Genomic DNA, 15400 nt, shown 5'->3' with positions numbered 1-15400 from the left:
CAGGTAAGAAACCCCCCAGTGTTTAATTAGGCTCTGATGTCTGTGTTTTACAGAGCCTGTGGCTTGCTGAGAGCTATAGGAAGCAGGGGGTGTTTGCCCTTTCCTCTACTCCTTGTTTCGTTTCCTCCTTTCCCCATGGCTTGTTGATGTGTGGCTGATAAGGGCTGTGCTGAGCATCCCTCGCCCGTCTGCCCCATGGGGTGCAGAAGCAGCCCCTCATGGCTGTGGGTTTGGGGTTAATTGCACAGGTCTGTCCTGTGTGCATCTGAAGCACTGGTTTTTGGCATCCCCCTCCTGCTTCCCTATGTACCTTTGGAGCAGGTGTGGATTGAGAGGCCCTCAGCCATCCTTCCTCGCCAGTTTTGGGTGCAGATGGGGAGCTGAGCGCAGCTCTTTGTGCTTGGGAAGCATGGGTTGCTTCTCTAAACCAGCATTAAGAGAAGAGCAAAGGCTCCACAAACAGAATTTGGTGGTGGCTTTTGCTGCAAGCACAGGTAGGTGAGTGAGGGACACAGCTTGGTGGGCACGGGTGATGGGTTGGTGGTTGGCCTTGGTGATCCTAGTGGTCTTCCGCAGTGTTAATGATTCTATGAGTGGGTATGGTGGGGACAGGTTGGTGGTTGGATTTAGTGATCTTCCCCAACATTAATGATTCTACGAGTGGGTATGGTGGAGATGGGTTGGTGGTTGGCCTTGGTGATCTTAGTGGTCTTTTCCAACCTGACCCATTCTATGATTCAGGGATGGGCTGCCCATGTTTGGTGGGCTTGGGTGTTGGAGTGCTGTGGGTGTGAGCCAACTTGCTGCCTCCACCTCAGGCTGTGGAGGTCGCCCATCCCTCCTGGAGACATTCCCAGGCTTTAGAACTCCCCAGTGGAGAAGGCAAAATGAGCACACGGAGCTCAGATCAAAGGGACCATAGGCAAAGTGGGGAGAGGAAAATCAGCTGTTGGCCTCCAAATGCTCAAAAAGCAAAGGAACAACAAAAAGAAACCCTCTCATCTCCACTCTGCTGTTGAAAGGCTTGCAAAGTGACCCGGCATAAAGGCACCTGGGTTTCCATGCATGTCTGGGCTTTGTAACTCGCTGCAGCTATGGTTCAACGCAGCCAAGAGATGTGACTTGTCTCAGCATTAGGAAGTGCAGAAGAAAATGTAGCGATAGCTTAATTAGCACCTAATTGCTGCTTTTCCCCTCTGCCTTCCCACAGACAGACTGCACAGAGGTGCGCCTCTGTCTCCATGGAGGAAATTTATTTATCACAAATAAAACAAAGCCCCCAAAGCCTTTTCTTGCACGGAGGGAACCAACGGGTGCGCGGACAGCCATGGCTATTAGCATTTCAGAGCGAGCTGCTCGATGGAGATTGTTCACCGTCGGGCAGGCTTTAATAGGAGCGATAAGGTTTGCTTTTGTTCTCGGGCTCTCCCTTCATCAGCCTGCCTCGATGTGATTTTCCTATCGGCGCACTTCATCGCGCAACTTTCATGTGTGAGCCCCAGCTGCAGCAAAGCTCGTTAGGATGGCCCTGTTCAAACACGGGCGCCGGGTTTGTTCCCTAGAGCTGCAATGTGGATGGATGGAGCGCGAGGCGGGAGGAATCAAAGGCCTCCCAGTCCTGTGTATTTTATAATTCATTGCATAGCTAAGTCATGGCATATTTTTCCTCTAACAAGCTTGAAGCCTTCTTCCCGTATCTGAAAGAATATTATCCAAGGAGGCATTTAGGCAGGGGGGTTTGGAGGCCCGCTGGCTGCATCCCAGCGATGGAGCAGCTTCCCTGCTCCTTGTTAGCACAGCACTCTTGCATTTGTTTTGTAGCAGAGCTCTGTGCAAATAAAATCTTCAGCAGCCGCCGCCTCGGTGCGCTGCAAGTAGCAGGAAACAAAGCTGGGAGAGTCCTGGGGGGGGGTGTTGATGGCGAGGTTAGCAAACCAAGTGTGCTGGAGAGCATTTTCCCTAATTGAATCCCTGGTTAATTTGGTCCTCTGGTTAATTCGCCCCCCTGCTCCAGCTGTCAAATGACTCGTGCTGAAAATAGCCCAAAAAGGGCTTGTTTGGTTGTTCTGTTTTGTTTTTTTTTTCCTGTTTTGATCCCTGTCTGCAAGTGCTGGAGGATAATTCAGTCCCTGAAGGCAGGAGGTTGCTGGGGGAAGCTGAGATGGGGAATGTGAGCGGGGCCACGAAGCCCCCTGTAATTAGATGGCAGCTCCGGAGGGTTATTTGGATGCTGCAGCTGGCAGTGTGCACGGGTCGGGACCTGCCCTGCATCAGCTGCTCGTTTCGGGCCCCTCGGGGCATGTTTGCCTCCATACTTGCTCAGTTTTTTTCCACTCCTGTGGTTGTTTTCACACTTTTAATCCAGTTGTGATTGAAAGGAAAGCAGTGGAGGTCGCCCAGGTTGTTGTGGGTCTTTGGTGCTGCCCATGTGGGATGCTGTCCCTCCTTACACTTGCCCATTGCTGCTAATGAAGATTAGCACAAGGAGGAAAGGCCTGATTAACGTCCTGATGTGAGCAGGTGTGGATGGGTTTCCCCAGCACCTTAACTGGGCAGGGAGAGCTGGGATCCAGCACAGCCCCGGTGAGCCGTGGAGATGCGGCATTGGGGGGTGGGATGTGGTGGGCTTAGGGGGGGTCTTTCCCAACCTGAATGATTCTGTGAAGGAAAGGGTGAGAAAGGCAGAGAGCCCACAGCTCTGCAAGGAGTGGTGGTTCTGTCGGCGGGAGCAATTCTAACCCGTTACCAACTCCATCTTTGCAGATTGCTCCCCAGAAGCACAGCCCAAATACATCAAAGGCAATAAGCGCTACGGCCGCCGGTCGCTGCCGGAGTTCCAGCAGTCAGTGGAGGACTTTGCTGAGGTGACCGTCCTGGAGCCCCTGGGAGAGGAAGTGCAGCCTGCACACATCCCGACCAGCGGCCGTGAGGAGGTGAGCGGGGCGGCACGGTGACACAGCGCCGTGTGCTGCCCTGGTGCATGGGCAGCAATGCGGTGCGGGCTGTGAGCCACGCTCTGTGGCTGACCCAATGTGGGCTGGGGGTAAGCAAGCAGGATGAGCGTGTCCTCATCCCACAGCTCACCTGTGGAAAGCCAGCCGTGGCCATGAGCTACAGCATGGCTGGGTGGGAAGGGACCCCAAACCAACCCGCTGCCCCCCAGCTCGGGCTGCCAAGGACCCATCTATGGCCTCGGGCGCCTCCAGGGATGGGGCACCCACAGCTCTGGGCAGTGCTGAGGCCTCACTGCTGTCTGGGTGAAGGATTTCCCCTCGCATCCAACCCACATCTCCCCTCCCAGCTCGGCATTTCCTTGGAGCTGGGTCCGTTCCAGCCTGCTGCAGGTCTGCCAGCCATTGTCAATTCAGCACTCAATGCATGGTAGGAGTTTTCCAGTGGGAGGGAGAAATGCAGCTGCTTTCCCCTCCCTTTCCTGGCGTCACTTTGCTCTCTCCAGGCTCTGCAGCTGCCCCACACAGGCGTGCTCCTCCCTGCAAGAGGAAGGGAAGCATCTCTTAGAGTCACTGAGGCTGGAAATGACCCCCAAGATTCCCATCCCACCCCACCGTGCCCACTGGTCAGCACCCCCTCTCTGTGATTCTTGGACACATTCAGGGATGGTGACCTCCCCACCCCCTGGGTAGCTGTGCCAGTGCCTGCCCACCCTTTTGGAGCAGTTGTTCCTAATAGCTGATCCTGAGAAGCACATCTTCCCAAAGATGTGGGGACGCTCTTCCATCTCCCGGTGCTGCCCTGACCTGGAAATGAGTGCGAATCCACCCACACCCTCCAGGGAAGCGATGCCCTCGATAGAGACCACTCTAATTTTACTCCTGTGTTTCAGCTGTTGAGTAGGTGTAAAGGGCTAGCCCATTAACGAGGTCAGCCAATTAACTAAATTGGTACATAACTGCCAACAGGGAGCACAGCCTCCTGGCGCTGCCTCTCGTTGCGCTGCTTTGGATGGATGGAGTGGTAATTCCCTTGCACCTCGAGCCAAAAAAGAGGATGGATGTGTGAAATCCCCACTTCTCATCTTCATCGGTGCTATTTCCTCATCTCCACAAGACGATCCTCCTGTCATACGCAGGAATTGGTGGTTTGCAGCTTGGGGTTGAAGTGCTGGCTGCTGTCAGCCCTCGAGTTGTCCCCAGCGTTTCGGGGCCCATCCCACCCAGCAGTCCTTTCCTGCTGTGTGTATGAACGCGCTGCTGACAGCTCCGGGAGCTTTGTCTCCAGCTCGGGGTGTTTTGCCAGCCTGAGAACTGGGGCAGTGTGGCTTAATTGGCGCTCGCTTTCAAGCGGTGCCAATTAGAAGGGCTCAGGCTCTGTCTGAGCAGCTTCCTTCCCTCTCAGCCTCTCATTTGGTGTTGACGGAGCTGAGGAGGGTCGGTCTGTGGGGATCAGCTGCCCGGGGCGGCTCTGCCACATCCATCCCTGGTGACTTTCTGGGAACCACTGGACCAAACCTGGAGCAGTCAGGGCTGAAATCAGCCCTGTCACCGGGCTGTGTGCTGATGGGTAATGAGAAGTGAGTGGCTCGGGCAGCTTTAGGATGCGGTGCTGCTGGAGATGCAACTGTGAAAGCCCTTAGAAATGCAGCACGAACGCTTGCGGTGTTGAAGCTGCTCATCTCCAGCCCCAGCTGTCATCTGAGATTGCTTCTCAGGAGAGCGGTGCTGCAGTGGCACAGCTGCCCGTGCGGTGGTGGGGTCACCATCCCTGGGGGTGTTCCAGAGCCGTGGAGATGTGGCACTGAGGAATGTGGGCACGGGGGGGTGGTTGGGGTTGGGGATCCCAGAGGTCTTTTCCAACCTGAGCGATTCTATGATCCTGGAGTCTTGGTGCAAGTGGTGGATTTTGTTGGGCTTTCAGGCTGGTGGTGGCATAGAGCTGGCCAAGCATGCCTGGAGAATGCTGGCCTTGTTTTAGTTTCCTTTTTGCCTGGTGTGATGGTGCAAGGTTGGGGTGAGGAAGGTTTAGTGGCTGTGGGGTCCCCAGCATCGTATCCTCAGGTATATGGTCATCCTATCCTCAGGTATATGGTCAAATGTGCCCCATCTCCAGGCTGTGCTGACTTCCAAACCTCAGCCCCAGGCATCTGTCAGCTCCCCCTGCCCAGCTGCTGGGCTCTGCTCTGGGAAAGGTCCCTCCTTCATTGCAGAAGGGGGACGCTCATGGAAACCCAAGGGATGGGACCGGGATGTGACGGCAGCGCCTGCCCCATCTGTTTCCCAGACATCTCTGTGTTTGCTTCTGCAGGGAGAATGCTGTCTGGTGTGGCTTTGTTATGGGAGAGGAGATGAGAGCCGCCTTGCCCCAAACCATGGGGCAGCAGCAGAGCCTTATCCTGTACAAATCAGGATCCGCAAAGAGCAGCTCAGCGTCGCGCTCGCTCTCCCCAAAGCCACATTTATTGCTGCTCCACTTTGCAGCTGAGGATAACCCGTAAGGTTGGGCTGTGGAGCAGTCCTTGCTGTGGCCCGGGCAGACACAGGAGGATGAAATAGGGGCTGTCAGCACGGGCGCGAGGGATCACCTTGTGCTCAGTGTGTGCTCCTGATCGTCATTTTAATTAGCCATATATTCTGGGGGAGAACAAAGGTCTGTCTCGCAGAAGCAGATGGCAGGGTGGGAGAGGTTGCTGAGTTATTATGGGGAGAGGCCACCGCGAGCAAACGGCACAGGCTGCAGATGCTCGCTGGGCCCCGAGCTGCAGGATGGGAGCATTGAAAGCTGCGGCCATCTGCTCCTCGGGCAGCCGAGCACGCGCCGCCGGGATAATGCATTCCTGGGATCCCCATCCCGCACACGGCCGCTGATGTGTGTGACCCACATCCAGCTGCAGGGCTGGGAACAATGCTCTGTGGGACAGCGGGGCACGCCAGCCCTTTTTGTCCTCCCACTGTGCCCACCCTAAGCCACCCCCCATCGAACAAAGGGCCCCCAGACGTGGCAGCAGCTCCCAGGGGTGATGGGAAATGTGCTGATCCTTAATGGCATCGCTGCCCCTCTGTGCCCCCTCTGAAGATGGGCGCCTGGCTCTTCTTTCTGGCTTCCCTGAGGCACAGAATCACTCAGGTTGGGAAGAGACCAAGGCCTCAAGTTGTGCCAGGGGAGGTTTAGGTTGGATATCAGGACAAACTTCTTTACAGAAAGGGTTGTTAAGCACTGGAATGGGCTGCCCAGGGAGATGGTTGAGTCTCCATCCCTGGGTGTGTTTAACGACCCTTTGGATGTGGTGCTCAGGGCCGTGATTGAGCAGAGGGCTGTTAGGGCAGTATGGTTGGGTTGTGGTTGGACTCGGTGATCTTGAGGATCTTTTCCAACCTGAGCAATTCTATGCAGACCTCCAAGAACCCCCCCAGCCCGACCCCATTGCATCCCCACCGATTGTGTCCATCATCGGTTGGGTGAACGAGGGATTTGCCCACCCCAGTGCCTCAGTCGTGGCTGTACCCAGACAGACAGCTCTTCTTGAGGCCAAAATCCACAGCTTTCCAGTGTGGTGTTATTTATGTTCCTGGCTTTGTCCCGAGTACCCAGCTGAGCTCCAGCCCCAACGTGTGCCAGCCGATCTCTGCCTGCAGCCTTACAGGGGAACAAAGGCTGGTCTCCCCCTCTCCGGGGTCCCCCGGCCTCCTGCCCTGACCCCACAGCAAAGGGCCGTGTGGGGCTGCTGGCGGCGGCCGTTCCCTCATCCGGCAGCAGGGCTAAAAAAGTACAGTGACCTAATCCAGTTTCCACGGCAACGCTGTAGATTAATGGCTTTTAGCTGTAATCTGAATGAGGCGTGTTGAACTTCTGTAGGATGATTCAGAGCCTCTTTATGTCCCGGGTGACTTTGACTTTAAGTCTGTCGGTCCCATGCACGCGCAAGGACACACTTGTAATGCAGAAGTAACATCTGCCAGTGCTGTTGCTGGACTGGGAGATTAAATTGCTGAGCGTTGCATGCTAGCAAAGATCCTCAGCTGGTACAAGGGAGGCAGAGGAGGGTGGGATGCTCAGGTTGGGCCAAGCTCGAGCTGCTGGCCCTATGCTCTGTGGGCAGATGGGTCCCTCCTTGCAAAATGGGGTGCACGGAGCAGTGAAATCCCCTTTTCCCCACACTGTGTGAGCTTTGGGAGCAGATGTCCCTGTGGTGCTGATGTGAGATCGTTGCAGCTTAATTGCCCGCTGTGGGTGCAGGTTGCCTGGGATGCTCGGGCTCTGCAGCTGGTGTGAGGTGACGTGAAACCACGCTGGGAGTGGGGCTGTGCCATAGGGCAGTCTGTGGTGGGGATGCTCAGGGCTCTAGGTGGGCTCTGCCAAGCCAGCTGGCTGTTGTGTGGGATCCACGTGGGCTGCAGGAGTCGCTCTGCAGCAGGAAATCAGGTGCTGCAAGGAACGGGCGATGCAAATTCAGGTGATTCCTATGCACAGCGCAATCTTTGCTGCATCCCTGCTGTCTCAGCCATCAGTACTGCTAAGGAGGCAGCGTGGGGCGTTCAAAAACCAGCAGATCTCTCTCTCCCTCCCCATCGAGCTGCCGGGCCCTGCTGCTATCTGCCACCATACCTCCCCTGGGCCGTCTGCGGGGCTTTGGCAGCTCCTGCCATGGCTGTGGTGTGTCCCCCAGCAGCACGGTGCGTGCCAGGAGCAGCAGCATCAAACAGCCGCGGGCTGCCTGCTGGGAGCGGGGAGATGAAAGCCTGGCAGCCTGCAGCTCGTTTGATGCTGATCGTGGAGTCTTTCGTACGTGTCGTGTCTTGCAGTCGTAACAGCTCAGGATCCCTTTTTGTTTCCTCCCCAGCGCTGGAAGACGCAGGACAGCGAGGAGTACGAGGCAGAAGGTAAGGGCGGACAGATGGATGTGCTTCGGCTTCAAAGCTGAAAGGAGAACCATCACAGGAGCCCGAGGGTTGTCCCGGAGCTGTGCTGTGCTGAGCTCCTGGCCCAATCCTGGCCGAGCTGGCACTGCCCCGGCTGCACAACTGGGCCTTTCCTTGCTTGAAATGGGAGCGAGCCCCAAACTGGGAATGGTGATGAGAGCAGATCTCCTTGCGGGCGCTGCCTGACGTCTCAGCATCTCTGCCCTCTCCTTTTCCTACTGCTGCTCGTGCTCCTCCTTGCCCCCATAGCACCCCTGGGACACGTCCTGGTCCCCGTAGTGGAGCAGGGTGGTCACTAGGTGTCACCACGGGCCAGCCCTCGGTTCCCTGTCCTGCTTGCAGAGCTGGGTGACCACGGGGTGTGCTTTGGGTTGGGACGCTCAGGGTGGACCCCGTAGCAATGAGCTGATGGGGCTGCAGTGAGCTGCTGTGCTCTGCTCAGCAAAGCCCATGGCACGTGAGGATGTGCTTATGGCTAAGCCATGCAATTCCTCATTGCTCCTTCACCTCCCCCGTGTTAGCTGCTGGCTAACCCTCACCCCATCCACCAGGATCAAAGTTGTGCTCCAGAACCCTCTTTCTCAGCAGGCACAAGGAGGTGGCCTTGCAGCTGGGCAGGCTTTGGCTGGTGTGTGTCCAATGGCTCTGTTCAAGGTCTTCTCTATAAATCCTGTGATCCTTTGGAGAGGAGGACCCTCTTCTCCATCAGGGGTTGGGCAGCAGGGCTGTGCCCCTCTGGCTGGCAGCCCACTGTGGCTGTCAGCTCACCTCCATCCTGGAGGTCCCAGCTTGCCCTGTGCTTGGACATGGGGATCCCTTCCTTGTGATAGCACTTGGAAGTTAAATGCCACGTGAAATCTGCTTCTAGAGAGTCTGACAGCCACACTGGTGCTGGTAGTCCTACCTCAACATACCGAGTGTGCACCAAGCTCCTTGTGGTGTGTAAACTCCATTAATCTCCTGTTGGCCATCACTGCAGCGAATGGATCATCCCCATACACTGGGGTGATTTTTCTCCCATTTCAGGGCAGCTGCGCTTTTGGAACCCAGACGACCTGAATGCCTCCCAGGGCACATCACTGCCCACACCGGAGTGGGTGGAGGAGAAGCTGCAGGAGGTCTGTGAGCACCTCGGCATCACCAGGGATGGCCACTTGAACCGCAAAAAGCTCATCTCCATCTGCGAGCAGTTTGGGCTGCAGCACATCGATGGGGAGGTGAGTGGGGCCAGGGGCTGCTTAAGCAATGGGGCATACCCTAGATTCCAAGCATATCTCCTTAATCCTAGAAGCTTTCTATCTAGAAAGGAAACATTGGCTCAGTTATCCTGAGATAGGTCTTTGCAAAGTCAAAAGCAACTGCGGGCTGTTTCTGTTCTCCAGACAGACTCTATTAAAGATTCAGTTCTATTAAATGGGGGGGAGTGGGAGGGGAATATTGTTTCATGTCTTAAAATGCCATGACTTGAAATGGTTTCCTTTCTAAAGATTGGTTCTGAGCTGTTATTGCTCTGCTGGGCAGCGCATAGCTCTGTGGCTCTGTGAGATGGCTGTCCCAGCAGCGGGCTGACACACTCCTGTGGTCTGTTTGCTTTACTCTTCCTTTCTTTGGAGAGATCCAGGGAACAGGAGCTGGTCTGCTGTGCCAAATGCTGCTGCAGTGTTCTCAGCAATAACAGCCTTGGTTTCTATCCCCCGCCGCCTGCAGGTGCTCGAGGAGGTGCTCCATAACCTGGAGCAGGATGGCACTATGAGCGTGGAGGATTTCTTCTACAGCTTGTTTAGGAATGCAAAGCCACTGACACCCTCAGCATCTACCCCGTACCGACAGCTGAAGAGACACCTCTCCATGCAGGTGAGGGATGGGCATGGAGCCCTGGTTCACTGCTGGGGGGAGATTGGGGTGCCCCAGGCTGCTGTGGAGCTGGGGTGCTATGGGGAAAGCTGTGGGTGCATGGGGACAGAATGGTGTAGGAATGTGCTTGAGGTAGGAAAGGTGGTCCCTTGATCTTAGTGGTCTCTTCCAGCTGTAACAATTCCATGACCATGATGGGGTTGGGGATGCACCTTGCCAGATGTGACGTGTACTACATGGGGGTGTAAGCTGTGTGCAGAGGGACGGGGCAGCTTAGGGTTGGCTGTGGCGGTGTGCATCCCATTCTTCCGCTGTGAGTTTGGGGGCAGTTTGGAATTGCTGGCCACTTGCAAGGCCTGTGTGTGCTCCCTCTCGGGGGCAGGAGCGCTTAACACCAACACTACTCTTCCTTGGGTTCCTTATCCTCCATGTTCCCAACGGGTCCCTCCCGACGTGGGCTATTCTCCAACCCGCTCTAAGCCCGCTGTGCTGCGGTCCCACGAGGTCACTGCTGGGCGCTGGTGTGGCGATGAGGAACGGCAGGATTAATCCTTAATCTCTAGATCCCCTCTAGCAACGTGACCCACGTCAGCCCTTCCCGGGTGGGTGTGCAGGGGGCCGGGCCTGCACGTCCCCTCCGCAGCTCTCCCCTCTCCCTCCAGTCCTTCGACGAGAGCGGCCGCCGCACCGCAGGCCCCGGCGCCATGCCCAGCACCATTGGGTTCTGCCTCTTCTCCAGCCTGGATGACGGCATGGGCTATGGCTGTGTGGAGGGCATCCTGGACTGCTGGCACCAGGAGGGCGTGGAGAACAGCCAGGACGTCCTGAAGGTAACGGCAGGGCCTGCCTCAGCCCCGCTGGCTCTTCTCTGTGGGGTTCTGGGCTGTAGCTGGGTTTTTCCTTGCTAAAAAGATCAATCCCAAAGAGGGCAGAACTCTTCTGGGATATCCCCAGCGACGCCCGTCATTGAAATGGTGGTGTGTATCTGAGAGCTGAAAGTTAATGATGGGTGTAATAGGGCTTCCAGCTTAGAGAGGTCAACTGTGTTTGTAGAATGCCTTTACCTTGCTGAGTGCGGCACCTGCAAGCCTGTTAGTGCTCACGTGGCCTGGGTTATGGTTTGCACAGGAATCAAGAGCAGCCTGAACCCCTGCTGAGTAATTAGTGCTTTATTACACGGTATCCATTTGCTCTGTGTGTTGTGAATCAGGTGCCTGAAGTCAACCCCTTCCCTGCCCATCCTGCTAGAAGCTGTGTATGGGATCACACACTCACACGCCCCTTCCTGCAGCATCTCTGAGTTGCTGGCAATGGTAACAACAGTTCTCTCTTAGCATTTCAAGTCTGTGCAGATTTCACACATCCAGGCTGCCGTAAACACTTGATCCAAAGCTCTGTCGTTGCTCTCCAGCAAATAAAACCCAGCTGGAGTTTGCATGTGTGCAACTCAGCTCTCTAACAGCGCGATGTGAACCAGGCTTGCACAGTATGCCTTTAGCTTACCTCCTGCCTGCTGCTTCCTCCCTGGCTTGCTGTGTTCTGCACTATGTGTGCAGAGCATTCCATCCGCCCTGCTTTGTGCTGAGGGAAATCCCGAGCTCTTATCACCGTAACCTTCTGACAGAGGTGGAGACCTCACAGGAAAAGACCCCTTCTGCACTGCCTCTGTTACACACCCTGGTTCTTTTACTGGGAACACTTCCAACCGCTTTCTTGCAGCATTTGAATATTTAAAAAGGGCAGTGCAATGAGGCCCGCCAGAGAGGAGATCCTTTCATCAAGCAGGACCTTCATTTCATGCTGCTCTTGCAGCACCATCATGGTGTTTTTCCATTGCCACTGCTGGCAGCAGCACTTCAATGTAGGAAGGTGCCAGAGGTGTCTCTTGTAGTGCCCCGAAGCACAGATCTTTTCTGAGCCTGCTCAGTTCATTCTGTCACTGTGTCCGGGTGCACAAGGCAGCACATCCTGCTCTAACACTGCGTTGTTTCACAGGCTTTGGATTTCAGCTTGGATGGGAAGGTGAACCTGACCGAGCTGACGCTGGCACTAGAAAATGAGCTTCTAATAACCAAGAACAGCATCCACCAGGCAGCCCTGGCCAGCTTCAAGACAGAGATCAGGCACTTGCTGTAAGTCATTGGCATCGCTGGTTCTGCTTTTCCCTTGGGTTTGTTCCCCCCGTCCATCTGTATGCCATGCGTGTGAGCTCCAGCTGTGAGCAGTGTTGAGTTTTCTGCTGTATATCTTGAAATACTGTCCTTGCTTATCCATCAGCCTATGCATCCACCACAGATCCATGCATCCACACAACAGCAGGTCTTTAAGCCTGCAGGCGTTACCCACCAGCTTATGTAACTTGCATCTCTCAGCTCCCCACGTGTCCTCTATGGCTATAAGATGGGGCAGGCCCAAGTGTGTCCATTTCCTTTGCCCTAGGGAGAGGGTTGACCAAGTGGGCAGAGAGAAGGAGAAGCTGCGCTCGGATCTGGAAAAGGCTGAAAAACTGAAATCTCTGATGGCTTCTGAAGTTGATGACCACCATGCAGCAATAGAGCGCCGGAATGAGTACAACCTCAGGTAGGGTGTTGGGTCACCCCACGGTGGGTGACGGCAGCTCCTGCCTATCCCGAGTGTTGCTGTGGGGTTATAGCACTGTAAGTGCTGGAGCCTGGGGGAGGGGAGAGCACCTGGCTGAAATGCAGCCTGAGATTGTCCTGTGCTGTTCCTTCCCCACCTGCCAGGCTCATCGATGGGTCCCAGGTGGTGCCAGCCCCGTTCCCATCTCCCTGCTTCCCACCCCAGTATCTGTGTGCACCATTCACCTTCCCCATTACGAGGTGCGTGGAGATGTCAAACTTCAAATACTGACATCTCTGGCTGCAGAAACGTCAGCCTTAATCCCAAAATCCTGGCCAGGCTCTGAGCTGTGCATCTGAAGTGTCACTGAGCCGTGCAGTTCATCCACGCCTCTCCAGGCAGCGCTCCCTCCTGGTGCAGGCACTGATAGCAGCAGCGCCCACTACCACCCAGCTTAACTCACAGCAGTGTTGGCCTGCTTCTTTTCCTGAGCTTTCCTTACCTTTGATGGGTCAATAGGAAGCTGGATGAGGAGTACAAGGACCGGATCGCAGCTCTGAAGAACGAACTGCGGAAGGAGCGCGAGCAGATCCTGCAGCAGGCTAACAGGCAGCGGCTGGAGCTGGAGCAGGAGATAGAGAAGCTGAAAACTGATGAGAACTACATCCGTGACCGCCTCACGCTGTCCCTGAAGGTAACAGACTGAATGGACCCAGAAGTGGGGAGCGGTGTTGCAATCCTTAATCGTAGGGTGTCTGCCAGAGTAGGCTGAGCTAAGTGAAAGTGGGTTTAGGTGCAAGATAAAGGCACTGGGCTCAGTGGTCCTTATGAGTCCCTTCCAACTCATAGAATCATAGAATGGATTGCGTTGGAAGGGACCTCAAAGACCATCAAGCTCCAGCCCCCCACCACGTGCAGGGCCACCAACTCGGGGTGCTTCATTCTATATCTGTAATGGTGCTTTTGGGGTCACCTCGATAGGCTCCTGCTTGGGCTCGTGGGGCTCCATTTCAAATGTTAAAGCGAGCCTGCTGTTAATTGCTTTTGGAAAGCTCTTCTCTGCCTTCCAGTGCAGTCTTTCACCTGTGACCCTACCTGCTCACATCCTTTGCCCATATTATTTTTTAGGAAAAGCTTAAATTACAACCAGTTTTCCTCTGAGGCTGACAGCTGCTGTATCATAACGTCATGCTTTGAGTTGTTTTTAAGCTGATCTCAAATGAAGGGTATTGGTGTTACCTTACAAACATCCCAAGCACTGACAGTCAGTGGGTGCTCATACAGCCCTGTTGTGCTGAGGAGAGCAGCCGAGCAGGCGGGCTGTCCTGTGGGCATCGAGGGAGCTGTAAAACCCTCCTGAAGCAGCAGTTGGAAAGAGAGAGGAGTCGGTGTGTGTTGGGACCACCAGCTGCTGTTTTGTTGTGGCAAGAGGGATTGTGTGTGTGTGTGAAGGGTGGAAAACCAATGCTCAATTCCCATTGCTGGCTGAAACTCATAACAGCATCAGGCTCTAACTCGACTCTAATGAGCTATTGCTTGCTATTGCTTTCCTTCTGCAACTGCTGGGTTATGTTTGGTGCAGGAAAACAGCCGTCTGGAGAGCGAGCTCCTGGAAACAGGAGAAAAGCTGGCTGAGTATGAAAGCCTGGCAAGCAAACTGCAGAGGAACTTGGAAAATGTCCTGGCTGAGAAGGTAAAGCCTCTCCTTACCAGCACGTGCTCCCAATTGCCCAGCTCACTTCCAGTGAAGGAAATGGCAGATCCTCCAGCCTAGCTGTAGTTTTGTTGAAATTGACAGTGGGAGCCACATGGCAAAGCAATCATGCCATAAGTTTGCGGGGTGTTTTGCTTGCTGTTTGTTTTCCTTATTCCCCTTTATAATTTTGGATAGATCCAATCTGTAGGTCCTTTCTAGGGCAGCTCATATCACAGAATCCTAGAATGGCCTGGGTTGCAAAGGAGCACAGTGCTCATCCCGTTCCAACCCCCTGCTATGTGCAGGGTCGCCAACCAGCAGCCCAGGCTGCCCAGAGCCACATCCAGCCTGGCCTTGAATGCCTGCAGGGATGGGGCATCCACAGCCTCCTTGGGCAACCTGTTCAGTGCGTCACCACCCTCTGGGGGAAAAACTTCCTCCTCATCTCCAACCTAAACCTCCCCTGTCTCAGTTTAAAACCATTCCCCCTTGTCCTATCGCTACCCTCCCTTGTAAACAGCCATTCCCCCTCCTGTTTATACGCTCCCTTCAGGTACTGGAAGGCCACAATGAGGTCTCCCCGGAGCCTTCTCTTCTCCAAATTAAGCAAGCTCAGTTCCTCACAGCCTTTCCTCACTGCAGCCCTCTGACCATCTTAGTGGCCCTCCTCAGGACCCACTCCAAGAGCTCCACGTCCTTCCTGTGCTGGGGGCCCCCAGGCCTGGATGCAGTACTGCAGATGGCCTCACAAGAGCTGAGCAGAGGGGCACAATCACCTCCCTCTCCCTGCTGGCCACCCCTTCTTTAATGCAGCCCAGGGCACAGTTGGCCTTCCGGGCTGCAAGCGCACATTATGAGGGGTTTGGTGTTGCATGGCACCTCTGCTAAAACGTCATCTGAAAACCAAGATGAACGGCTGAATGTGGTGGCATTCCAGTGAGAAAATAATAAATAAAGCAGAAGGGGCAGCGGGCTGTGAGCGGGGCTGTGTGCGAGGCTAACTGGGCAGTGCTGGTGCCGTTTCAGTTTGGGGACCTGGATCCCAGCAGCGCCGAGTTCTTCCTGCAGGAGGAGAGGTTGGCGCAGATGAAGAGCGAGTATGAGCTGCAGTGCAGGGTGAGTGCAGCCCTGGGGCTGGGGGCCAGCACTGGGCAGGGGTGGGGTATTTCCGAGTGCTGTCTGTTTCTGTGACAGCTCTGGCTTAATAAAATGGAACTGTATGCATTTAAGGCTTGCCTTCTCCTCCCCAAGTCTTGCGCAGCTGAATGCTTCTTGAAGGTGGGTCTGCACGTATCTGTTTCCTGAGGACTGCGCTGATTGCAAGCACTTGGCTCATCTGTTCTGTGTTATCCCTGTTCACTGGAGGACCAGCTTGGCAAGGGGCTGTGATTGGAGC

At 55.1% G+C, this 15400-nt stretch overlaps 1 protein-coding gene across 9 annotated transcripts in view; it reads left to right on the top strand.

The window, feature by feature from the left end:
- The window catches only part of NIN (ninein), a 53515-nt gene that overhangs the window by 11248 nt on the left and 26867 nt on the right, over positions 1–15400 (top strand). For all 9 annotated transcript variants that reach the window (XM_015276740.3, XM_046942597.1, XM_046942598.1 and 6 more), the window contains exons 4-13: positions 2764–2933; positions 7796–7835; positions 8901–9091; positions 9582–9728; positions 10391–10558; positions 11724–11860; positions 12168–12308; positions 12828–13002; positions 13891–14001; positions 15031–15120. In XM_015276740.3, coding sequence (XP_015132226.2) covers positions 2764–2933; positions 7796–7835; positions 8901–9091; positions 9582–9728; positions 10391–10558; positions 11724–11860; positions 12168–12308; positions 12828–13002; positions 13891–14001; positions 15031–15120 — 1370 coding nt within the window. The remainder of the gene's footprint in view (positions 1–2763; positions 2934–7795; positions 7836–8900; positions 9092–9581; positions 9729–10390; positions 10559–11723; positions 11861–12167; positions 12309–12827; positions 13003–13890; positions 14002–15030; positions 15121–15400) is intronic.

The sequence above is a fragment of the Gallus gallus genome, chromosome 5 (assembly GCF_016699485.2).
Source record: "Gallus gallus isolate bGalGal1 chromosome 5, bGalGal1.mat.broiler.GRCg7b, whole genome shotgun sequence".
NCBI lineage: Eukaryota > Metazoa > Chordata > Aves > Galliformes > Phasianidae > Gallus > Gallus gallus.
The sequence above is the reverse complement of the archived record's forward strand: the minus strand, read 5'-3'. Positions and strand labels throughout refer to the sequence as shown.